We start from the raw sequence: 27763 nt of genomic DNA on the forward strand, positions 1-27763 counted from the left end.
ACAGCAGACAGACAAATGGCTTCTGTCAGGTCGATTTCCTTGGTTGCTATGACTATATGGAGCATCAGCTCTACATCGTGTGGGAGTGCTCCGTGTTTTTATAAATATGCATTTCAGTATTAATTCTTTGCTTAGATGACAATAGGTAGGAGAATTGTAAAGGAGTAGGCAGTATACAGTCACTGCTCATACACTTGGCTTTCATACATAACACAGTCTAGTACTGTGCAGAGCCCAAAGCCAGGAGAAACACTGAATCATGTCCTAAATATGGAAATGGGGAACAGCCTGAAATCTTACCTGGAACGATTTATACAGCAAAAGGTGTCTAAGCGTCATGTATAGGTGCCTGTGAGACTAGGATCACCTCTGTGTCAACCCTCGGAGGAGAAAAGTACTGTATGGAGAATTTTTCTCTCCGCCGGTTTCACTGTAAAAATGGCGGATTCCATTATAGTCTATGGGGTCCGCGGATAACCACTGTTTTAGCAGACAGCCTCTCCATTGTTCAGACTCCCCGGGGGCCCTGGACAATGGAGAGTCTAGTGCAATTGTGAACCTAGCTTCAGACGTACTGCAGTCCTCTCCATATAAACTCCTGTCTGACTCCTGAGTGTGGCATACACTGGATATACATAAAAATATGTAAAACAATTGACCCCAAGCTGTCAACCACACTGGCACAAGGCCCTCTCCATTGAAGTCTATGGGAGTTAAGGGCACTGCTTGTCTTGCAACAACCATTCATTCTTCAGATAGGTGTTGGTTTTAAAGGGACCTATCTTATCAAGCATGTACGACATACACTTGGGATGAGAAGGGAAACACTCTTCAGCTTTGGTCTTATAATCTGTGAGAAGTTCTACCCTCATTTTCCTACAGCATTTATCCCCATAGGGATACATAACCAAAAAGATACTTTTCAAGACTTCCAACATCCGGTGCAATGGTTTAAGATATATAAACCCAACACATGCCATCATCCAGTCTTGGCATTATAGGACCACCTACTGTATATGTGTTAAAACGGGCTGTCCAGTTTATGACAAAGATACATATCATTGCATGTATAATGAAAAGTGATACAAGTTTCCAAAATACTTTCTGTATCAATTCATTAGACTTTTCTAACTCTCCATTATTCATTCTGCTGACTTCTAGTAGAAGAAGAAAAAAAATCAAACCATGGTCATGCAATGGCAGCAAGCAGAGATCTCAAAAACTGAAGACTTGAGACAGAAAGCGTATTGGAAAATTGTACAACTTATTATGCAAATTGTCTCAATATCTTTCCAAAACTGGACAACCCCTTTAAGTATGTTCTGAAGCTATTCTATGTATTAAGTCCTGAAACATTAAGTTATGATGAGCAACTTTTTTGGGCAGCAATGACAGCGTTCAAGTGGAAACTTAGCTGCGGCCTCATTTGTATAGGTGGTAAGCAGGAACTCTAGCGTAGTATTTCGCATGGCAAGAAACCACGGAACCTAGTGCACAGAATGCAGGATTATAAATAGAAACGAAAAGCCGAGGATTTTTGCCAGATTTATTAGTTACTTTGGCAACAGTGACTGTTTTCTGCATCATGAAACACTGAGCCACAGAATGCCTTCTAGTAAGAAGTAGGAGCCTGCCTGCTTGCTTGCTTTGTACAGTCTAAGGGCTGCACCTTGCACGCTGCTGTCTCATCTGAAGACCTTATGACAAAGTCAGAAATTGGCACCGGGCAGTGTGTGGCATAAGATGCAGCTTGGGAAGGCACAAGAGCTGCCTACATGTGAGAGTAGGAGTCCTGTGATAGCAGCCAATAGAAGGGAAGTGAGATGTAACAGGGAGCACAGCTGTGAAGTCTGTTTCGCTAATGATAAAAACCAGCCCTCATTGGATAGAAAGGAACGAGGCCGCCAACATTTCCCTGCAGTCGCCAAACTCTTGCAGGCAGCCCATACGTTACAGAAATGTTCATCCTGTTTGCATTGTGCAGCGATGTGATCCAATCCTTTGCTAATAATCAATGATTTGTTAAGAAGTTGCTAAATATAATGAAATGCATATTATCATAAAAGAGACAGAATGGGCATTCTGCACAGAATCTGTGCCTGGGAGAGATGACCTTGTATAGTACTTACTAGAATTCTGTATAGAAACAGGAGTGGTCTAGCCACCCTAGCCCCTGAAAGAGACTCAGGGAGCCAATGCATCACATTAAATGGGGTTTTCGGGCCTATCCTTAGGATAAACCATCAATATCTCAGTGGTGGAAGTCTGATCTCTGGGACCCCCACAGCCTCAAGTGACAGCAATGCTCGGACGAGTGTCAATTCCTATTAACAGAGAAGTAACATCACAGGGCTTGTCGCAGCTCAGTTCCATTCAAGTGAATGGGTCTGAGTTGCTATAAGAAGCCAGCCTCAACACAACATACAGCCATGTTTTGTTTTTTTTTCTTTCAGTGAAAAGGGCCACACAATTCATCTGATCTCTGTTGCCCCTTCAAACAGCTGTGGGATCCCTGGTGGTTGACCCACCCCCCACCCACCCACACACTGATCTGATATTGAATATTTAGTCAAATCTACCTGTGTGGAGCTTAGACCCGACATATGGACCAGACTGAACAATGGCCAAAAAACATGGATTCCAAGCATCAGTCATCTGTTACTAGGAGTCCCTGCCACCTCCCAGAACTACAGTCATTTCAGTACAGAAAGGCAGATATTCCTAGCATCATACATAATGGCTCAGAAATATTGCCTACTTCCATCCTGTATTTCAATCAATATTACAATTCCACCAACACAAGCTCTTTCCATCCTTTAAAAACCGCACCTCCGCTGATTCTTGCTCATTTGGAATTTGTTCTCTAGTCTCTCCATTCCTGACCAATAAGCGCCGTTAGTTTTGGTACCTAATATGGTAAATACACTCTCTAACGTCAAGTGGGTGGGGTCATGCAAGAGCTGGTAAGAGGGAGCTCCAAATCGGAGGTGGACAATGTCAGAGCTCAGAATTACGCCCCCATGTCTGCTCATGCCCAAAAACCAACCACTTGACATTAGAGATCAAGTAACAGCACTTATTGCTTGGGAACGGTGGGGACTACAGAAAAAATCCAAATTGAACCAGAATCAGTGGAAGGGTGTCTATTTTAAGGGTGTCTATTTATCTTCTAACCGTAGGATAGATATAGGATAAATACCTGATCAGTGGGGGTTTGACCGCTGAGACCCCATCAGTCTAGAGAATGGAAGGCCCTTTTCGCCTGCTGCTCATTCAGCCTGACCACAGCCAGGCTGAATGTAGAATGACTGGTGCTGGACGATGTTCCCATTCACTTCAACAGGAGTGCTGGAGACAGCCGAAATAAAGCACTCAACTATCTCGAGCATTACCATGGGTGTTCAATGGAAGCATCAGACCCCCCAATATCTCCAGCGTTTACCACCAGTCATGACTACAGTCAGATTGAACTGCAGTGGCGGAACGTACCTCCCATCCTCGCCTCATGGCATAATCCCTATAAAGGTGTTGGTGGGAGGTGAAAGGTCATCTTTAAAGCTCTGTTCACATAAAGCTTTTGAATCTGCGTTGGTGGTATGTGTCAAGAAGACATCATGCTGTATACCTTTAACAGAAGACTGCAATACTATGCAGTACATGTTTTATTTTTACTATGCAACTTTGAATGTAATACTGCACATTAACAACTAATATGTTATGACATTTAGAAAAAGAATTTGAAGGAATAGGATTATATATACTCAAGTCAGACAAATTCTGTGTCAGTATAGGAACAAACCCGGGGAGCTGAATGTAAAGAATGTAGAAGGTACGGCTCCGGTGTCTCAATGTCACACACTTTAGGTGTAAGAATTTCTACAAAAAATTAGGGGAAAAAACAAGGAAAAAATAACAAAAACGATATTAAAGCACACAGTGTAACTGTAAAGACTTCTTCCCAGGTAAGCTAATACATGGCCCATGGGCAGTTTCGGTCGAGAGTAGCAGATATCTAGTTACCGACCCTCTGGCAGAAGAAAGCTTATCAGATTTTGAGACTTCCATTGGGCTCACCTTAACCTGTATAAAAAGTCTCCCAGTTTAGCAGATTGAGCCATTCCTAGCACATAACTCTACACTATTTCGCCATACATGTGAAGATAAAAGACTTCTGACCGCCATCAGGGTCCTAAAAGAAAACTTCCTCTCTCTAGGTAAACGTCTGCTCTCTCCTGCAACTTTTCACCCCAAGCAATAAAGAGCAGTGGGTTGGCACAAAGAGTTCATAGATTGTCTGATTGTCTCTACTCCTCCTATCCTCCAAGGCAAAGAAAACAACCTTTCCTAAGATGTCCTAGTATATGGAAGTACAAAGAAATGATGCTCCAATGTAAACAATGAGGTGTTCCATAGAAAGATGCCAAAAATCCAGTGTACTATAACTCTGCCCAGAAGTGGGCATGTTAGGTAAACAGGATTGAGCCACCCTGCTGCTGAATTTGCAGTACAGAAATTTAGCAAGTTTTTTTGGAGCCAGAATTGGCAAGGATCTTCCCCCGCTTTCAGATTCTGCATTACAATGCCATGGGATATACTAACATGTTGCTGGTTAATATCCCACAGCACAGGTCAGTTCACACTGCAAATTATAATCCCAGCATAAGGAGATTTGGTAAAAATGTAACAGATTAGCTGCCACTGAGTACCAGATAAACCTCTGTATGTGTGTACGTCCAGTGTGAACAGAGCCTAAATAATCTTTGCTGAAAATCCAAGCTGGTAAAGATAGAAAAAGACCCAAGTATTGTTAGTTCATAGACTACAATATTTTAACTCAAAATCCACCCTAGCTCTGTCCTGTCAGTGTGACTTTGCCCTACAAACATCATGAACTTTAGAGCTAAATGGTATCCTGTTATTAGCCATGATTGTGTCCAGGCAGAAAGGCCTATGAAGAGCTCTTGTTTCTATTCCCAATACAGCGCAGGGAACATAACGAGCAGAATTACCACGAGTGCTGCAGACACTGTTTAGTTACAGATCAGAGCCTGAAGGGATTAGGTGCCGGAAAAAACCCAGAGGAAAAACAAGAGGACATTACTAAAAATGAGAGTATTCAGCAACCAACACCGACTGGCCTGCTGGGTCTTCAAGCTGCAACAACAGGTATAAAGCCTACCGTCTGTACAGAGAGCTGATATTTTTTTTTTATTTTTTAATAATTTTAGAAATTATGGTCTATGTGCAGTGTAGAAAGAAAAACATCCTGTTGCAAGATGGAAACCAGCTGCTAGTGGGAGTCTCCATTTAACACGTTTAGTCTAGTACTGCCCTGCGTGGTATGTGATCATTACAGTCTTTGTTTTCTTTTTCTTTTCTTTTTAACTTGGAATAGTTTTATTAATATCAGATTAGGGGTCCAATAGTAGCACCACCACCGATCAGCTGCCTTCGCTGATCAGCACCACCACCCATCAAGTGCCCTCGCTGATCAACACCATCACCTGCCCTCACTGATCAGCACCATCACCCACCAGCTGCCCTCCCTGATCAGCACCATCACCTATCAGCTACCGTCGCTGATCAGCACTATCACCCATCAGCTGCGCTCGCTGATGAGCACTATCACCCATCAGTTGCCCTCGCTGATCAGCACCATCACCCATCAGCTGCCCTCCCTGATCAGCATCATCACCCATCAACTGCCCTCGCTGATCAGCACCACCATCTATCGGCTGCCCTCGCTGACCAGCCCCACGGCCGGAGGCTGCCAAGAACTGCTGATTGGCGGAGGTACCGAGTGTCAAATCACCACTCATAAAATAGATTCTAGGGTAAGTTGAGAAAACCATACAAATGTCTATAAGTCATATTAACGCATACAGGCCGAGCTGTCCTGAGTATTTACCAAATGCCTCATTACAATTATAGATATATACATACACACACACACACACACTTATAGTGGATGCTCAATAAAGGTATAGCTTTGATGTAAATACCACAAATGCAGCCTTAGATGATGTTACACTATGCACACATCTTAAGATGAAGATAATTCTCGATGGCTGAAGCAATGTATTTTTATCTGAGCCTTATCTGGCTCTGGGGGCCTAACTGAAAATCACTTAGGGTGCATGCACACTACGTAACGCCGGGCGTGTATGAGAGCCGTACACGCCGGCATTACGGCAGACTGCCGAACACTTCCCATTCACTTCAATGGGAGCGCTCGTAACAGCGGCGTTTACGAGCGCTCCCATTGAAGTGAATGGGAAGTGCTCGGCAGCCCTGCTGTAACGCCGGCGTGTACGGCTCTCATACACGCCCGGCGTTACTCAGTGTGCATGCACCCTTAGGCTGAGGCCACACACTGGGGAAAAGCTGCATTTTTTTGTTGAAGATTTCACTGTGGTTTTTTGACCCAAAGCAAAGACTGACATAAAAAAAAGAATTGGAAATATAAAAGACGATCTTATACGTTTCCCTTCTGCTAAATTCACTCATGGCTGTGGCTCAAACAACGGTAGCAAAATCTGCAAAAAGAGATATATCAAAAACACAGCTTTTCTGCAACAAGACTAAGGCTATATTATAAGATCTATATGAGACAACATACGTAAAGGCATCTCATCCAGGGGCATTAGCAGATCAAACACTGGCAAGACTGCGGGAACAGATGGTGATGGTCTGGCAAGAAGCTGTAAAGTCATCCTGGTTAAATGACTTCACTTCTTTATGTAGGCAGATATAAGCCTGCTCTCCACACACATACGGTAGGTACCCGAGAGTATCAGGACTCCTAACAAAAGGAATAGTAATACTAGCTGACTTTATTGGGTTAAAATTAACACATTCACAGTCTATACTAAACTATTAGGTCACTCCCCTAATAGACAACTATGCAAGTCTAACTTAATTTTTTTATTTTGGTCTACATAAAAAAGGTATGGGGTACAGTATACTTAGAAGGATTGGTCAACTATTTTGATGCTTTCAACATTAGAATAGAGGTATATATATTACATATTATTTTGAGGAATGGGATAAGCCTTTGTAAGTGGGAGCTTGAAGGGTTTCCAAGTCATTGCCTCAGCTGCTGCAACCCATGAAAAAGTCTCGTTTCCCTAGAGGGGTTTATAGGCCTTCAACTTTTAGGGTAAGCCATTAATAGCTTACTTTCATTGTGGCTTTCACCCACAAATTCCAGGTGGCTAGCCTTTGCATTGCAAAGTTTGTAGACTGCAGGCAAAGCCGCAGTGCAAGGCACTATGTGCTGCACTATTTTTTCTGCAGAGTGTGGATGGGACTTGTTGAAATCCCATACACTACACTACTACTGTACAGTAAAGCAGGTTAACCTCCGGTGTTTTTTAGGCTTCTACGAGTATGTGCACCCAGCACGCTTGATAAGGAAAGAAAGGGGTTAAAGGGATTGTCCAATTTAGACTAATATTGAGAGACAAATGTTATTGTTTGCGTAATGAAAAGTTATATGGTTTCCCAATATACTTTCTGTATCAATTCCTCACAGATTTCTAGATCTCTGCTTGATGCCATTCATTCGGTTTACTTCTAGTGAATAAAAATTAGTCCATAGACATGTGACCAACACAACTGGACAGCTTGTTATATTCACAGCACAGTAACCAGAAACCTGCCTGGTAACGAGCTGTGCACCTGTGTGTCCATCACATGACCATGGACTGTACATCACATGACCATGGACTGTACATCACATGACCATGGACTGGTTTTTATCCACTGGAAGTAAACCAAGAATGACAGCAAGCATAAAATCTAAAATACTGCGAGAAATTGATACAAAAAGTATATTGGAAAATTGTATAATTTTTTATGAGACAACCAATAACATTTGTCTCTTAATATTGGTCTAAAACTGAACAACCCCTTTAAAAATCCTATGATAAGCATAATGAAGTCCAGTCCAAGCAGGTTGTGTTTGTCTGGCACAGTGTTTGCAGGTAAAAGCTCCATACTGACATCACATGCCATGTTAACCAATACTAGACAAACAGCCTTGACCGTACATGTGAACAATCTGTGCTCATCTCCTGTGTGGGCAACGTCCCTACATGATGTAAACACTTGACAGGAGGCGCTACCCTCCACAATAGCCCTACAACCTAGATGTATGGTCAGACAGCACACAGCTTTCACATACTTCAGCATTCTACTAAACTAGACCTTCACAAGACATGAAGACATGCAGATAAATGCTCTACTACAGTATCTTGTGAAATTATCTTACTGCCTTCTAGTGGTCAGTTTATGCACCACATGCATAGCTGTACTATGGTTATTTGGATCTTACATTTATGGAGAGTGGAACAAATGTTCTAATACACATCCTGCAGCAACACTGCCCCTGAGTGGAGATCTCTGGTACTGTGCTGTGTGCATATATGGATATATTAAACCCCCTATACACAGTATATACTTTTGGTCCAAGCTTGAATGCTCACTATTCAATGCTGCCATTACCTTGTCCAGTGAAGGCAGTGCTAAGTTATGGTCAAAGTGTGAACCTCCCTATGCGACAAGTCTATATTACCGTATATATTGTACTACAATAAGACCAGTACCTACAGACCAATGACTAATGTCTCAGCCTGTGAAATGCAGCACCTGAAGCTAGTGAAGCCTTGGCAGCGCTCCTGCAGACAGCATGTCTCAACGTCAAGTGCTATGCGAATCCTTGAAACAGACCTGGACAGGATCCAGCTGTTAATATTCACCCACCTATTTGCCACTGACATGTACTGCCAATGCAGCAACATTACGCTGGGAGAACAAGCCATAGCTGTTTACTTCTTGTAACGTGTACAAGGCTGAGAAATATTCCTTGTATGTGAAGCATCTGCCAGAACTGCAGGACATGCCATCTCCTTCCAGTAATCTGTGCTCAGCACCTATGTCACTGCCAGAAGACCACACAGGGGAAGGCACAGCACATCTCTGCACAGAGATGTTCTATATAATCCATCTTCTATAGGCACATTCACCAATGTAGGTCAGGAGCAGAGGCTAGTAACCCTTTATCTGCCACCGGGCACTTATCCCTTCTAGTACCTTTTATGCCACAAAATCCAGCATTACATAGGACATAAATAACGGCTCTAAAGCAAACAGGTATATTCCTTTGTAGGATTTATCCATGATTTATCTATAGCCAGGTTTACTTTCTGAATATCTCTGTGCTGCTGTGAGCACCTAAACAAAGTGTATGTATTAGGTTTAAAGCTGCTTGATGACATGACAGCTCAGTCAATAGGTTTCCGAGACATAGTGCAGATGTAATATATGAACATAGAAGAATGATAACACAAAAATACCCCTGATCCATGTAGTCCACCCTTATATAGATAGATAGATATGTTATATAGATAGACTGTGTAGAGCCCAGGCATGCCTGCACTCACTTACTGTAGATTTACTAACCACATCTGCTGGAAGATTGTTACAAGGCTCAACTACCTTTATAGCGAAAGAATAGTTCCTGGCATAGGTTCTGATCTTCTCCCCCCCCCCCCCCAGACTAATTTTAGATTGTGCCCTCCTGAGTCTTATTTATCCCTTTAACACACTGAAAGGGTTCAACCCTGTCCCGCATTCCTCAAGGAAATACAGATCAAAGGCTGAGGCCGCACCTTGCAGAAAAGCTGCTGTTTTGTTGCAGATTTCTGCACTAGACCCAGGAATGGCTACAGAAGTAATGAGAAATGTAAAAGGAAGCTCTTATACTTCTTGCTTGTGCTCAATGCACTCCTGGCTTTTGACCCCTAGATCCTTTTCTTGTAAAGTCTTGGCTAAAATGCTAAACGTCTTTTCACTGCCAGCCTGCAGTATATTCTGCATGGTTCAGAAAGTCTAGTAGAAATCCGGCACAGAACACAAGGAATAGTTTTTGAGAGGACAAAGCTTATTTCTGGTATATTACTGCATACAGAGCTCCTCCAGCCAGTTATCTATCAGCCAGGCACAGGACTGGGGGGAGGAGGAGGAGGAGGAGGAGGATTAATAATACAAGACAAAATATCATCAAGGGAAAGAAGGAGATGACAGAAGGAACATTTAGGATATTTTTTGTGCATTTTCTCTGTTTAGAGGCCCTAATAAGCCTATTACTACATAAAAGCTACTGTATTAGCTGCTGTCTATGTTAGCCAGTTACAACATGTCCAGTGAATAATAGGTATCATTGGTAAAGCATTGTAGAAAACAGTTAATGAGTAGTCGACAATCCCGCAGATGTGTGTGTGATCATACTGCTTTAGGCATGAGGATGTCATGTTGTCCTGTAGCTGGAAGGTCATTCTGAGAGTACTTGAAAGCTTCAAGCAGCGGAATTTTTCTCATCTTGAAGAGTGATCTTTCTAAGACACCACACAGAAGGAGAAACCTAGAAAGCTTTAATCAAAAAGAAATGCTCTAAAAGCTTTTGATCCAGGTCATTTATCTGGCATCTGATAACAACTTTTTATTGTGACAACTGCAAATGCACCACTAGCATGCATTAGTCTTGGATCTCAGTACAAGAATGGGCTCTCAGGTGAGGCCTTGAAATATTACATTATTCTACTTTATGCTTATATGTCACACCAACATATATAACGCTACACACTGATAACCAGGTTTACAGACAGGTCAGGCCAGACACTGTATTCTGGATTGAAGAAGTGGAAATGCTTTGAAAAAAAATCCTTTTTACCGTCAGCAGCGTTTAGTATGATTTAGTGCAAATATCAGTATTATGCAAGGTTCTAAATATACACACAAGAGACTTATATATATATATATATATATATATATATATATATACATACATATATACATATATATATACATACATATATACACACACACATATATTGTACAGTATGTGTGATATATACCTTTCATCTATGTAAACTAACATACACTGATGGAAAGCTGGAGAATAAGCTGAAATTTGATAAATTAACTGCAATAGCGCCATCTTGTGTTTACCTGAGTTAAAACGGGAAAAAAATTATCTGATTAGCACTTTGGGAATCTTACACACTCAATGGTTATAAATCTCATTTATAATAGATATGTATAATTGCAATTCGGATACAGCTTTATAAATATAGTCTCAGATCCAAGGTCTTTAGAAAAAGTGTCATTTTTTCTTTAAGGACAATAACTATAAAGCGTATAACTATAACACCTTGGTTAGACTACAGTTGGAGAATTTCGTGAGCATAGTGTCCATAGCAGCTGCACGTGCCTTTAAGCTCCTATCGATCACCATTATAAGGCTTAAAGACCGTGAAGCTCACATTGGAACATGTTAAACAGTCTTTATGTCCAACCACAGGATTACACTTTGTATTAAGGTGGATAATCTACTAAGTGAAATCATCATGAAACCGCATTAGTGCCTAATCTCTAGAGAAAGACAATGCATTTATCAGAAGAAACAGAAACCAACCAGAAACTCCAGAAAGACCAGCACCAAGCAGATAGTAACACACAAGTAACTATACACTCACATGAACCCGATCTGTTACAGAAATTACTGTGACTGTCACATTCATGATTGACAGGAGTGGAAATCCAAGAGCAAATTTTTGCTATTAAGACTACTGATAATTTTTTTTCTTTTCTACTTTTAATAAGAAAAACCTGTTTGTTCTGAGTACTAAATTTTTATGGGCTGCTGCTATTTTAAGGGTGACCTCAAATTTTTCTTGATACGGACCTCCTATTCTGCTTCCTTAATAATAAATCCATGATGATTCATAGAAAGGAGAGTTTGTGGACACACAAGCTTACACTCCCTACTGATACTGATCACTGATGAGCAGCCAATGGGATTAGCTTTCTGTGCCTCTGCAGAAGTTAGGCAGTACACCTTCTCAGCTTGTCTGCCAAGGCTGCAGTCCAAGGGGAGCGCCAAAGATTATGGTGCATGTCCTAGCCAGATCCATGAAAACAGAGCTGAACCAATCATTGATATCAGAATAAAACAGAAGGCACTCCGATGTTATCCCTATGGGCTGCATATCCTGTTGGGTGCATTTAATGCTCTGCATACTGACAGCTGGTATGAGCCCTGTGCATGCCCACTCCGTCTTATATTTCACATGGTTATTGACAGCTTCACCAATCTGGATCCCATGTTACCCATCTGCAGGGGACGTAGGAAAGGACTATTTCCAACCACTAGTGATGGAAGAAGTCTGATTTTTGTCGCCAAGGTAGACAAATGGGGGAGGGGGGATTCTGAAAGGTTTTTTTTTTTTTTTTTTTTTTTTTTAGAGATACTGAAAATGACTCCCAAAACAATTGCTCCATTCTCACACAGAACGGAGACCCCTGGTGTGATCGCTGGGGGTCTCAGTAGTTCCACTCCCAGCGATCATACATTTATCACCTATCCATAGAATAAATGATAAAGGGATTTACCCATAAGTAAGATTTAAGTAGTATCCATTGAAGGATCTATACAGTCTAATGTGTGCATGTTGTACTACGTAACATAGTGGCGGAATAGAGATTCTACGCACAAGGGACAAAGTATAAAGCGGAATAAAACGCTCATCCTTTGTGAGGTTTTCCCAGGTGATAAGAGGGTAAATCCTAAAGCTTCCGAACTATCCATGACCTATTCCACAGGGGAAACATAACACAGTATAACAACCCACCTATGACACTTATACTAAATATCACTACAAGTTCAGATATTAAGCTTTATGTTATGCTGGACAAAAAAAAATCTGAAAACAACACAAAAGTGGAAAGTAATGGCAGTGTGTTAGGTTACAGTAAACAGGGTATGATTTATATGGTAGCAGGCAGCACAGCCATTTATAGGTTTCATTTGCTTAACAAAAGGTCATGATGGTAATGCAAAACACCCATGAGGCCAAAAGGCTAATGTGAATGATGGGAATAATGATGGCACTGTCAAGAGAAAGTGATTATACAATTCTGGTAACCGCATTATTATTGTGCCAAGTCATATGTACTGGCAGAGGACAAAACAAAATAGAAGTGACCAGCACAGCTTATGGCTTCCTACCGCATATCATAGATTACATAGATGAGTGTGAGGGATGTGGGATGAGTCAATGACCAATCTGATCTGCTGCGGTCGCCCAATGTAGGGACATCAGACCCAGAAAATGTATCATCATTTGTGTCAGAAATCTAGCAAAAATTATTTGTACGACAGAAACCTTTCCCCTCCAGAGCACGGACCAGCCGAGTGTGCATGTCATTTATGTGGAGGTTTGCACGTTGTCTCAAGTGAATCACCCCCTTCACCGACTCTGGGTTTCTGAAGACTGGAGTTAACAATGCCAGTTTTCATCAATGTGTCCCAATGTGAACAGCCTAAGCTAAATACAACAGCATTGCTCCTTTTGTAGGCTCCAAGTTAATCACTCTTAGTCCTGGAACACACAGAGATTTGGCCATGACTAAAGTCACCTGGTCACCATACAACTCCACCAACTGCGACTTCTAGTTGCAAAAAAAGTCTAGCAGTGTGATTTTTCTTCTTTTTAGATGGCAAATCTGCTGTCATAATATCCACAAGGTCGCATTGCAACTCCATTAACTGTGAAAATGTTTTGGGGTGGGTGTGGATTGAAATGCTACACAGTAAGAATGCTTTAAAAAATAGAAGTTAAAAGTTTATTTTTGGTCAATTAACAAAATTAAGTGAAGAAAAGAGAAATCTAAAATCACATAAAAATTTTGTGTCACTATTCTTTGAAGAAGAAGAAGTCCTAGAAGTGTTGATATGGCCCCTCACCGAGCCCTGAACTCAACATCACCAAGTCTGTCTGGGATTGCATGAAAGGACAGAAGGATTTCAGCTATAGAAGATTTTTAGGTCTCCGGGGATTCAGTCCTCCCGTTCTGTTCGAGTCTGGAAGTAGGACTTTTATTTCTGCATTTAATGGGCAGAAAACCAGTGGACCCCATTACAGTCTATGGGGGCTCGCAGGTAACCACTTTTTAGACGTTATGGGTTTCTGTTTTTCGGGTCTGAAAACGTGGACCTGAAGAACGGAAACCAAACACTATTCTGAACCTAGCGTCAGATGTTTGGCATAATCTCTCTCCCGAGTCCCTTTATAAACCTGTCTGCAGGAATACCTAGAAGAACGGATGGAAGGATCCTTATCTGCACTGATACACCGTAATAAACTGCAACTGTAGGTCTGAACAGATTTCTATCCACAGGCAGCAACCGCTACTAAATCTACTGCTTTACCAGGTTATCAGACATTGTGGAGGAACAAGATGAAGAGAAGTCCTATAAACTGTCTGGGGAAACAACTTCCCTACAAATTCTACCAGATCTTCTGAGAACATCAGCAGATCTTTATGGCACAAAAAGCAGACACCGACTAAGTGACTTATACATTGCTCAGCGGAGGCATTTTATGTGCTTAATAGTCCCAACATAGCAGGGTATTTATTCCTAAGGTATTGTCTGTACATAGAAACAAGAAGCCATCGGACTGCCATCTGTACATTATTTTTAAACAGAGGAAAAGTCAGGCCGACAGCTGAAAGAGTGGAAAATGCAAATCCAGCACAGTATGTCAATAAGCCATCAACATTACATATCTCGCTGTCCTTCCAACCATGAACACAACACATGTCTAATGACAATGCTCATGTACCCATATGGGGCGCTAACAACTCTAGGCTAAATAATGCTCTTTTCTGTGCATTACCGGTAGAAATGTAAGTGGTGTTTTGCTTTTCTATTAGATGTTAAATCGGGTAGAAAAGTAGAAATGTCTCTAGAACCAAAATGGGAGAATATACATCCAAAAAGCAACAACGGTGGGTCTTAGTTACAGGTTACATGTGTAACAAAAGCCGCTGGTCACCCTGTGAGATCAGCCATGAAGAAAGAACCCTTATATTATATATTTATATGCCTAATAAACAGTAAATGCTGCCTCAGAAGTGTGCTTCATGTCTAAATAGAGGCTGTATGCTCACTCAACACAAAAATAGTACCCCGCGCTAAGACCGTATTCAGATGACACTGTGCAGTCCAAGGAAATCTCAAGACTCTGCACTGACATGTACAGATATGATTTCTGGAAAAGAGATCAGAATAGGACATGCTAGTAGTTTATTTGTTTTCCACAAGAACTAAGGGTGTGTATGTGTACGGCCCCATTCACTTCTTACTTCTAGTATGTCAGGCTCAGATTATACCCCAGTGAAGATCCTTTGAAGATGCTACAAGATGTATTATATTGCCAATTATATATATATGTGTGTATAAACAGACAGACCAACAAGTGTATGAGATTTGTATGGGATCTCCAGCCCATCACATATATCACAACTTTACTTGCTACAGAATACACACAGGAGATGAGGAAGCGTTTGCTCCATTGCAGTGTATAGAGATCTAACTCCGCAATGTTCCCAGTGCTTTCCAATTTTAAGCAAGATACTTCCTAGCCAGTCTGGTATGGACACTGGCCAAAAATGCATAAACATGTGTGAGGACAATGCTGGCAATAGTGTAATAAATATCACCTAAATTCACCTCAGCAAAGCTCAGAGCATGAGCCACAGTGAGCCTAGGCCATATGGCTCCTTAGTATGGAGCTACATTGGCCTCATTTGGGTGCCGCAACCGTGGTCTGCACTGAATACCGCAGGTCCGCAAAGGCCGTGAATTCACAGCACTGCACGGACTTGCCCATAGAACTCAATGGGCGAGTGCGACAGGACACAGGCGTCTGCGATGTCTGTGTTGCTGATCAGCAACTTGCGGACCGTAAAACCAATACGATCGTGTAAGGCCAGCCTAAGGGGAGGACATTTACTGCTTCTTTTTGCTAAATCAACTCCTGGCTTTTGCAAAAATAAATAAATAAATAAATAAACCAACCAACTAAAAACTGCAACAACAAAAAACAGATTTTCTGCAACGTGTGATCTCAGCTTTAGAAAACAGGATTTTGGGGGGCAATTTTGGAAGGGTTAAAATCATCAATGACATGGCAGATAGATAGAAAACCAATGATAGCCTCCACAGTGAATAACCTCAGGAGGCTCCAGCTAAGCAGCCCGACAACCTACACCAGCTCTCCATGTTCATCTGTTTCTATACTAGCAGTACGAGTGTCATCAGCATTTCCATCATTGCAGGAGAATACAGGGGCTACTTTGCAGCATGGGGGCAGGACGATTTACATTAGATTTTATTATTTCTATCATTAATATTAGTAAATTGCAGGGTTGTGGAGTCAAAGTTAGACTCTGGGTCAGGGCTAGTTTTGAGTAAAATCAGTAAGAAAAAGTTACAGATTTAGACTAAAAAGATTAAATGATATTAAATTATATTATACAATGAATAATCATTTATGATGAATTAAATGCATATTAAATTTTATAGAGTTTCAGTCACTGCTTTTGACTGACCATAGCAGTCAGCCATTTATGAAGGAGTCAGAGTAGAGCTGTGCAAAAACAGATAAGTCGGAGACGTCGCTTCGGCCTACCGACTCCACAGTCTTGGTTACATGTGACCTTATTTTTAAGCTTCTCTTTTACATTTACAAAATCCTAACTAAATATACTGTATAAGTATGATAAAATATTCCCAAGGAAAATGCAGTTAACTACAAAATGTCCTTACAAGCAGACTAAAATGAACCCCTGAAATATCAATAAGAAAGACGACATTTGCTTATACTCCCTTGTTCCTTCACTTTAATGACCTACAAAATTCACATGGCAGGCCTGGTGTCCTCTGACCATGTATAGTCATCAGCCTGATGGACGCTCAATATAACTGATACGCTGCACAGGCGGATCCCATGGCGGAAGTATTTTTACTCCTCGTGATCACACTCCAGACATTTTCTAAACGTTTCAGTGCAACTTCAAGTTTTACTAGAAAGAACAATTATGGAGACTTCTATGGTCAATAACTTTAGATAAAATACATTTTGTTTGGGAAGATTCCGAATGTGTTACTATATATTAAAAAAAAAAAAAAAAGTAATAATATTCTTTAATTCTTCTAATCTAAACCATCACCAAAAAATAGCACTAAAGATAACATGGCAGTTAGCAGTGGTGTGTATCCCAAAGTAGCAAGAGCAAAAATAAGGGCCACATGAGGACAAAGTCCAAGCAGGCCCAAAACCTTAAGCACTGGGTGCCACCATTCGCGTTACACGTTCCCATACTTTGCAGGGTAATAGGAGAGCCAGCGCTGCTATTACTTCTACAGGACGACTTTTTCTGACAAAATCTGCATTCACCTTCAAAGTGGAAATCCTTTTACTCTCCGTACAGAACACACTTGCTACATCTGGTAGTTATAATATGCTGAGAAATAAGGACGCCGGGGACAACAAGATCAATCACACAAGTAAAAGACTCACACTGGGCCCAGAAGAGGACAAATGTGGAAGAACACAGTAGTAATATTTGTGCCAGTGGCAGTAAGTGTGGTCTTACAGATAGAACTAGGAAAAAATTAACAAAACCCAAGACTGGTAAGCAAAATATAGTAAGCAGTAACACACACACAATATAATATATTAGATATTTACACATTCATCCTCAATACAAAACCAAGTACAGCTCTCTATAATATTGAGAGTGATAGTCCAAAGTCACAGGCAAAGTGCTCAGGATTTTCTATATTTAAACTATTTTGCAAGCGTCGCATAGCGAGTAGCTATTTTTATTTACAAGGCAATAAAGAGGTTAACCAGAGAAATAGGAAACCCAAAATAATCCTAGGACAATATTTTATGGTCAAGCAATACAAAAAAAATAAATAAATTATAATAATTTAAAAAACTGTCCTTGGTCCAATAGACGCTAACAGTAATATTACATAAAGTGATAATGATCAGATTATCAGAAGGAGACTGTATAAATACCAGGGTATAACGGATCACACAACAGTACAAGACACTTCTAATGGAACATGAGGCTTAAGTCGCAAACATGGCACTTACCCGTCTACGGCAGAAAGGGAGGCCGTGGGCGATGATACTAATGCAAAAAGTCTTCATTACGGTTTGGGGTGGCAAGGTTTCTTTAGTACTTGTAAGATCAATGGGGACCAAATCATAATTCAGGGCAGCTTTACCAGACTTGGACATCCTTGACACAAAACTGCAGGTACTAACATACAAAAACCCTAATATTCATTATCTAATAGTTTGCTGTTCCAAAGTGCCCCAAGAGGGTCTCTGAATCCTAAGGCCTTCTCTCTCTGCTTTTCAAGTTGTCCCTGGGAAGTCCTGACCTATGTGAAGCTTGCTGAAGTGCATGCTATCCTAGTATAGCAAGGAATTATAAACTCCAAATGAGGAGCAGACTGCTCCTGTCATTCACGCAGCTGCTAGACCCTCCCATGCCAAGAAAAGAGCCATTACTGTACACTAGAATACTGTCCCCACCTTCCTCATCCATACTGAAAGGGGCCAGAAGCCTCCATAAACTCCAGGTAATATATAGAAAACACAAGTATTTCTTCTAAATAAAGAGACAGACAGATCCATAGATGAACTGATTAATATCCATAGACAGACACACACAGATGTCACAAAGTCTAACTCACATCTGATAACCTGACGTAGAGTGATAACCCGCAACAAACACTGAAAAGAAATGTATGTAGTCACATTAAAATGGGCTGTGACTGTTCATTTTACTCATGTGTCAACTTTTTTTTAATGCAGATTGTGAGCCCCATATAGGGATCACAATGTACATTTTTCCTATCAGTATGTCTTTGTAGAATGGGAGGAAATCCACGCAAACACAGGGAGAACATACAAACTCCTTGTAGAGGTTGTCCCTGGTGGGATTCGAACCCAGGACTCCAGCGCTGCAAGGCTGCAGTGCTAACCACTGAGCCACCGTGTTGCCCCAAGTTAACCTTTGATACCTCTGTAGATGAACACCGAGAGCGCACACACAAATTTACAACGTGGTTTAATATACAAAATATGTTGCATACCATATTAAAATACAAACCCATATTTTTGAGGAAAAATAAATAAATTTTAAAAATAAACAAAAGTAGCAAATAAAGAGTATTTACACTGCTATTTCTGAATATAAATTTCCTAGACTCTGCCTTATCAGAACATGACAGAAGTAACATTGATGCATTACACTGCCTTAGCTACTGCTGCCCTCGTGTGGTTACAGTCGGTAAAGAAGTCTAAAATCCAGACTGTACATATATCACCAATTATCCCCACTAATACTATTGCCATGAATGGTAAACAGCTCCAGAATCCTTACTAAGTAAGTGAACTATTCAACATGGTTATGCTATAAACTTTTTATTTATTATTTATTTTGCTTGCTTATCTGGCGCCATCATATACCGCAGTGCTTTACAGACGTTGTCAGTCACTGTCCCATATAGGACACAATCTAAGTTCCCTATCAGCATGTCTTTGTAACGTGTGGGTTTCCTCCGATTTTTCCCCCACACTCCATATTTAATTAGTTATTTAATATTGAGACAAAGCAAATTCAGATCAGAAAATCTTAATAAATACGAAGTCACATTATATAACTAAGAAGTAAATGGACATTATATTAAGTATGCTTTAGCTGTGCCTTTTATAGCCTGTTACATTACACGAGGTAGTGAAGCTATATATAACAGGAGCATGTCTCTTGCTATACTGTAAAATACACGTTTCCCATATAGCATGGAATATGCTATAGACACAGCAGTTACATGGAGATTTATTTCTCACACCCATGCAGCTCATTAAAGGGGGACTGAAGTTATGTCAGCTATGCTGTATATGGTCAGACACTGGCATTTTGGGACATTTTTGAAATGCCCGGCCGGTCTATATGGGGTGCCTGTGTCTCGGATCAGCTCGGTGGCTGTGTAGAATGGAGCAGCTGTCGGAGATAGGAAGGGAAAGGCAGAAGATAACAGTTGTCCCCTGAAGAATGTGGCTGCTCATTAGCCGGCCATAGCACCTTCATACTGAACTATGTGGGGAATGACTCCAAACAACAGGTAGGTTAGTCATTCCCCAAATGCCACACACAGAATTATTTCTGGAAAACAAGCTGTGGTTTACCAGGCACTATTCCATATAACAGCACATGCCACGCTGACCCTATTACACTAGTAGTGAAATCACCATCCCCCGATGCACAGTACAGCTCATAAGGGTTTGTTCACACCTGGTGGCCACACAGACTTTTTTTTGTAATTGCAGAATTTGTACAGCAGATTATAGTCCCAGCAAAGCGCTTCAGATTTTACCAAATCTCCTCCACATTCTGCAGGAATTGTTGCAGCTTGTAAGTGAGACATCATTGGGGGTTTAACCCTTTGCAAAAGAGTGTAAAATCTGAGGCAAGATCATTCGGAAGCTTTAGGGAGGGGGGGGGGTTATGAATCTGTGGTCTCATTTCTGTGCTACGCCTCCTACAAATGCATGAATAAACTGACAACTGGGAGTTACCATTCTCTTTGTCACAGGGGTGTTCCTCAGCGGTCCCATCAGTGCTGACTGGACCACGTAATACTGTGTAGGGATATAACCAGCAGTCAATGTATTCAGCAATGTCTAGGAGGAATAACCGGAGAGAGACAATCCCTATGAATCTCAATTCTCTTGGTGCAGAGAGCACAGCACACGGGGTCACACAAGATAAAGAGACCCGGCCATCTTGGTGACTGACAGAAAACTCCTATCTTATGCGTTTACATGGCGCAGCAGAATGTCAGATGTTAGTACATCTCTCAGGAATGTCTTGGTGCTAAGAGAAGGGCTCACAATCTAATTTCTGAATATCGGACACACCAGGGCCAAGTGTATAGGAAGTTATTATTATTATTTATTTATATATATATATATATATATATATATATATATATATATATATATATATATATATATATATCACCATTAATTCCATGGTGCTTTACATTTGGGGGTGGTGCTTTAAGTTTGCTGCCATATCATCATATTTAGTACAAGAACGAGGATGTCATACAAACTCCAGATATGTTATCCCTAGATTGAAACCAGGGGTACCAGTCCTGCAAGGTAACACTGCTACCTGTCAAATGTCTCTAGATTAAAAAAAAAAAAAAACAAACGTACATAACGGAAAAGAAGCCTTCAACTTCTAAGTGCCACATTTTTCATTTTAACAGTGATCCTTCTTTTTGACGTTCAAAGGTATGTATATAAAAGATGTGACATGTCAGACAGCTAAGGCTCAGCAATAAACATACAGGCTGAGTCAATTCTCAAAGCCAAGTAGCAGAACAGCAACACTTCTGTCAAAAAGCGTCATTCTGATGCCATCACAAACACCGGCTGTAATGCCAGGCATGAGATGGAATATTTGGATTCATTCATACTTGAAATGGTTTAATGTTCGGCCAAGAAAAGTTTCTGCTGGCACACCATGAAAGCTTACAATCGTTCTCACAGCCTTTGATACAGGCCATTGCTGCAATGGGGGGGCCTGATGATTTTTAGGGAAGATTACAGGGTCTGATCACTACCTGAAACGGCAGGGAACAATTCAAGCATACTAGGCAGAGAAATCATTATGTCTTCTGAATACAGATCAACTAATTAGAAACACAGTTACTTACAAAGAAAAGCAGGACTACCATAAAGCAACCTGACATGACGTGTTGTCCTCCCTCCTTCTACCTTGACATGACCTGTTGTCCTCCCTCCTCCTACCTTGATATGACGTGTTGTCCTTCTTCCTCCTACCTTGATATGACCTGTTATCCTCCCTCCTGCTACCTTGATATGACATGTTGTCCTCCCTCCTTCTACCTTGATATGACGTGTTGTCCTCCCACCTTCTACCTTGATATGACCTGTTATCCTCCCTCCTGCTACATTGATATGACATGTTGTCCTCCCACCTCGACATGACCTGTTGTCCTCCCACCTCCTACCTTGATATGACCTGTTGTCCTCCTTCCTCCCACCTTGACATGACCTGTTGTCCTCCCACCTCCTACCTTGATATGACCTGTTGTCCTCCTTCCTCCCACCTTGACATGACCTGTTGTCCTCCCACCTCCTACCTTGATATGACCTGTTGTCCTCCCTCCTTCTACCTTGATATGACGTGTTGTCCTCCCACCTTCTACCTTGATATGACCTGTTATCCTCCCTCCTGCTACCTTGATATGACATGTTGTCCTCCCACCTCCTACCTTGATATGACCTGTTGTCCTCCCTCCTTCTACCTTGATATGACCTGTTGTCCTCCTTCCTCCCACCTTGACATGACCTGTTGTCCTCCCTCCTTCTACCTTGACATGACCTGTTGTCCTGCCTCCTCCTACCTTATTTATTGATATAATTTTTTTAGGACGAGATGTAAATAAATGCTGAAATATTATTACATTGTGTTCTGTGTGATTATCTGTATTTAGTAGCATTGTTGCACACAGAACCAGATGGTCTTTGCAGGTGTCCATGTTATATAGGTTTGCCACACCATCACTCGGTCATACTATGCAACCATTTTTAATGATGCCCCTGTCACAGCATCTTGTTCACAGATCTTTGTTAGCTGGCCCATGACCTCACACATTGCTGTCAGTCATGACCTGTTTTTCTTCTCCTAGAAGGCAGAACAGGAGTGTTGAGGAAGAAGGAAGATGCTATACACAGTATAGCTGGCTGGCTTTGTTATGTTGCTACTGTGCCACATCATAATACAGGATACACAACATTTTGTAGCGTTATAATTGTGAGAAGGTGACAGGCAAAGTGCTGGAGTCCCGGTATATCTCCCCTGGATTCCTGACTTATGTGCGGTCCATGGCAGATTTCGAATAAGCTGCAGCCCAGGTATTGGTAATTGGCTCATTACTGGGCCATAAAAGGCTGTAGAGCCTGCACATCAGGGCAGATCCTGGGAGGAGAGGAAGCATCTGGGTCTGTCCTGACATACTGAGAGCCTGGCGAGAGACTCTGTGTTTATGTTTTGGTCGTGTGGCTGAGGAAGTGACCACCACCACTGTGAGTTCTACCCTTGCCCGATAGTACATGCCACTTTTGTAGTGAGGGAAGGATGGTGCTCAATGGTTAACATTATAGCTGTCCTTCACTGGGATCACGGCTGGGAATTCCACCAAGAGCGACATCTGCATGAAGTTTCTACGTGCTCCCATGGGCTTCTTCCAGACACTCTGGTTTCAAGCCACATTACTGGCAGGTTAATAGGCCAGAAAAGTGAGGTAAATGAGGGAACAAATGCAATCAATATCCGCCATTGTTTAATTAGTGAGCTGCCATACAACGCACTGTGCCGTGTTGTAAGCGCACTCTGGGCCAAAGCTGCCAGTTAACTTGCTTAAGTGAAAGCATTAACTGGTAATGGAATCTCTTTTATTACCGGTCACAGGGAAACCTCCAAAACCGTATGGCCAGTAATGAGGGAAAAGCCGCTTATAAATTAGTGTTTTAACTTCCTTATAGGGGTTCTTCTGGGGGGGGGGGGGGGGGGGAATGATTATTCTAAAATACAGAGACAACCACCCAGCACCCCCACCTATCAGTTGTTCTCAGCAGCTGATAAACTGAGAATGGAACAGGAAGTAGACAGGTCTGTTCTCTCTATAGTGGCCAGACCAGGGTATCGCAGATCAGCTCTCATTCACTTGAGAACTAAACTGCAGTGACTCCACTACACAAAATAACTAAAGTTTCCTGCTCCATTACCAATTTGCAGAACAGCTGACCGGTGGGGGTGCTAGTTGTTAAGAATCCCACCAATCTGATATTGGTGAACTATTCTTTACAATAGATCAATTTTAGCTTGGAAAGCTCCCAAGTAAAAACACTGGTGGCCATTTTCTGGAGTGCAGCGACAGCGCTGAACAGTACATCATGTGGCAGCATCAAAAGAGTTAAAAGTGGCTATACACAGAACACAATATTTTGTCAGGATCAGTCACCTGTCTCCCAACAGCAGTATCAGAATAATGAAGGGTTGGGTAGGTTTGATTTCAATATTTCCAATCCTTTTGCTCTCAAGTCAAATAAGAGTGTTCCTGATGTCTGGCAACAGCTCAGTTCACGCCTACTTGGAACACACGACAACCATACATGTGTGTGTAGAGGGAGGCAGCGGGAAGTAATAGCAGTCAGCCTGTATGAACAATTCAGATGACAGCTATCCAATCATTGCAGCCAGCCAAGGAATAACACAATCCCCGCTAAACCCAATTCATATGACAGAAATTCACGGTTTATTCTTTTCACGCGTGGAAACAGAGCACACTATATTTCCCATAATCTGCAGGACCCCCTCTGAATATACGAGCACTTCTTTAAAAGCGGCACGTCCCACTTGTGCTGCCGAATCACACAATACAAAGCATTCCTGCAGCGACTTAGAAGATGCCATTTGTTCTCTCCATCTGACAGAAATGTGCAGTGACATAGCAAGAACAAGAAAACACAGATGTCGGCAATATACCAGGATAAAACACTCTGCAGCCAAAGTGTGGGAAGAAGCGCCACCTAGTGGAAAAGGCTAGATTCACTTCTGAATCTTCTGGGAGAAAAGGAATCACTAAACCCAAAATTTACACCAGGGTTTTAATATCCATTTAAAGCATATATTTGTTTTATATGTCTATACAATATATACTTGATGTCTTCCATGTGACTTTTTATTGTAAAAATACACAGTATAAAGGCTGGATAATTTAAGTGACGACAAAATAACCCAAACAGGCTGCACGCTTCTGTCCTGTCAAAATACGGTATATACAGGTTATATACATTGTTCTCAAGTGTAAACTAAAAATTATATGCGTCAACTATAGCACAACACAACTGCTCTACAACTAGCCCAAGAAGGGTCTAACCCTGAGTAACACTTAACCCCCTGAAAACAGGATGGGATAGCTCATCAATATCTACGTGGAGAGGCCTCAGGTTGTGCAAAAGCTTTGTTTTATTTATTGTAGATTTTGCTGTGGTTTTTGAGCCAAAGCTAAAAGAATACTAAATCCCCTCCTGGCTTTGGGAAATAAATAGATAGAGATAATAATAATTATTATTATTATTATTATTATTATTAATACAATAATAATACTGCATCAAAATGAAAATTATACAATTATTATTGTATAATTTATTAGATGTACAGAGTGGGCCATATGTATGGATACACCCGGATACACCCAGATAAAATGGAAGTGGTTGATGATATCACCTTACCACTTGCGGAATATTAGTACATGGGAGGGGGAAAACATTTGAGGCCTGGTGGCGGCCATCTGCAAAGCCATTTTGGATTCATCTTTACTTTTTTCAATGGGAAGGGGGTCCCATGTACTAATATGCCACAAACGGTAAGGTGATATCAGCAACCACTTCCATTTTATCTGGGTGTATCCATACTTATGGCCCACCCTGTATAGTTTGTTACATATTTAATAGGCATTCCATCACTGGATTTTTTTGTGTATAAAAAGTGAATTACTGCTTCTGCCTGACCATTGCTGTCAGCCATTTATGAAGAAGTCAGACTGTGGAAAACAGAGGAGTCTGCGTTTTGGATTATCGACTCTACCACCCTGCAAAAAACCACAGCACAAGCTGCATTTAAAATGAAAAAACACACAGCTTTTTTGTGATGTGTGGCAACTACTGACAAGTCTGCAGACGCAACGGAGCCTTGTACACCAGTTTTCAAATTAGGACCTGGGATGGGATTTTGTTCACGTCGGTTATTCTAGTTTGGTTATTACAATATTTGCGAGGTTCTACCTGCAGCTTTGTCCGGATCGAACGTGTCCAAATCAGAACTATTATTATACTCTGGGGTCTCCTGATAAGACGCTGAGGCACAGGAGAAGGTGATTAAACATAAACAGTGTACGGTAACTCTTTGGGCTCAGGCATGGCTCCCTGCTGTCTTTAGGTCCTCTGACTGATATCACGTGGCGTCATGACTAGAGAGAAGTGAACACTATTCAAAACAGCCATTTTGAACAGCACGCTCCCATAGTAATGAAGCGGTCCATTCATTTCTATGGGAGCATGCTATTCGAAACGGCTGTTTCGAATAGTGTTCGCTCATCTCTAGTCATGACGCATAGATGCAGGCGTCACAACACGGTGTGACCCAATACTGCGTGACATCTCTGACATCAGGGAGAAAGGCCTGAATACAGTAGGGAGTCACCCTGGGGCCCAGGAGAGGTGATTTTTTAATGTTTGATCCCCTCCTCTAGGCCTCTGGTCATTATAGTAGTCATTATTCAGTAGTATAATAGTAGTTTCGGTTCAGAGGTGAACTACCTGGGGAACCTCACAAGATGAGGATGTGTGGTTTATAACGGTTTAAAACGGAAGTGACCTAAATAAATCGCTATTTTATTGTAATCTAGGTAAAATGACTGAGTAATCAATTTAGGTCATAACCGCCCAAACCTATTCAAGATGCTATGGACCCAAAAATTAGCTCTTATACAGTCATGCAAAATAATCCCCCCCAAAAAAAGGTGTGGGGGGGGGGGGCATATTTTTGTCCCCTATACATGAGAAGAGTCACAACATTTGTTTGCACACAGTTCAGTGACACAGGCCACTTTATGGCTGGTGATAGACTGAATACCCAAATCCAAAGTAACAGATAACCAGTGGCACAGTTGGAAGCAAGCGATTTCCATTGCATCAACAGTTCTGAAATCATTCCGGAGTAAACAAAGCAATATCTCTCAGAATTGTCCTTATGGGGAAAAATCCTTGAATCCGCCCAGAAGTTATGTCCTACTGATCTGAAGGATACTGAGCAGGATGGGCATACAAATATACATGCATAAAACTGATCATACAGATATATTTAATAATACTTTCAATAGGTAACAGCTTAGCGCTATTCCTCTCAATCCAATGCATGTGTTCACAACAGGCAGAGGGAAATAATCTGCAGACACCTTTCCCAATATTAAAAGGGCCAGGCAGTAAAATTCAACACACTCTATCCTTGACAATCACTCTCAAAGTAAAGTCAGGAGGTCCACATATATATTATAGGGTTGGCTGGTCCCACTGAAAATCACAAGCATGGCCGATATTAAACTACTGTTTGTAGCCACCCCTGTTTAAACGGCACAGCAGGTTGAACATGGTCATCTCTTTCTATGGGATCGCAGAATGCGGTTGATCAATGTACTCCAGGGGTCCCATAGAGAGTGGATGGAACAGCAGTGAACCCAATACAGAGGTAGAAGAGTATATGTTCTCATGTTCAGCAAGAGTCCCAGCAGTCAGACCCATCTAGTAAGAGGAGATACAGTGGTATACTGATAAAAACAGTCTAAAGGCCTCTATATACAAAAAAGTGGGTCAAGCCAGCCAAATTTGGCAGGACCAGCCAACTAACTTAAGCGTATAAAGGGACTCACAACTCTCCATTGACAGATTACATTAAAGGGATGGAAGGAACAGGCTTGCTGAATTTTATTGTCTGTCTTCTTCTCAGTGGAGATGCTGCTACTACCCTCTTCCCTCTGCACACTTGGCCAAACCAAATGTTCATGGGTCTAGGGGAGTTGGGAGTAACCTTCACCTGACAGTAACTGAACAGCAGCCATGAGGAATATGCCAAAAATGTCAGAGATGTGGGTTACTACTACCACTACTTCCCTGACCACCACTTGCTGTAAAGACCTCGCTGTGAAGCTATGGTTGGGGCTTTATGGATACAG

At 41.5% G+C, this 27763-nt stretch overlaps 1 protein-coding gene across 4 annotated transcripts in view; it reads right to left on the reverse strand.

Moving 5' to 3' along the window:
* Positions 1-27763, reverse strand: part of FBXW7 (F-box and WD repeat domain containing 7) — a 127817-nt gene that overhangs the window by 47319 nt on the left and 52735 nt on the right. The window contains exon 1 of one of the 4 annotated variants that reach the window (XM_075288337.1): positions 18015-18440. The exons of the other annotated variants lie outside the window; for them this stretch is intronic. Coding sequence (XP_075144438.1) covers positions 18015-18161 — 147 coding nt within the window. The 5' untranslated portion in view covers positions 18162-18440. Of the gene's footprint in view, positions 1-18014; positions 18441-27763 lie in introns of those variants that run through there. 4 annotated transcript variants of the gene reach the window in all.

The sequence above is a fragment of the Leptodactylus fuscus genome, chromosome 1, assembly GCF_031893055.1.
Source record: "Leptodactylus fuscus isolate aLepFus1 chromosome 1, aLepFus1.hap2, whole genome shotgun sequence".
Lineage (NCBI taxonomy): Eukaryota > Metazoa > Chordata > Amphibia > Anura > Leptodactylidae > Leptodactylus > Leptodactylus fuscus.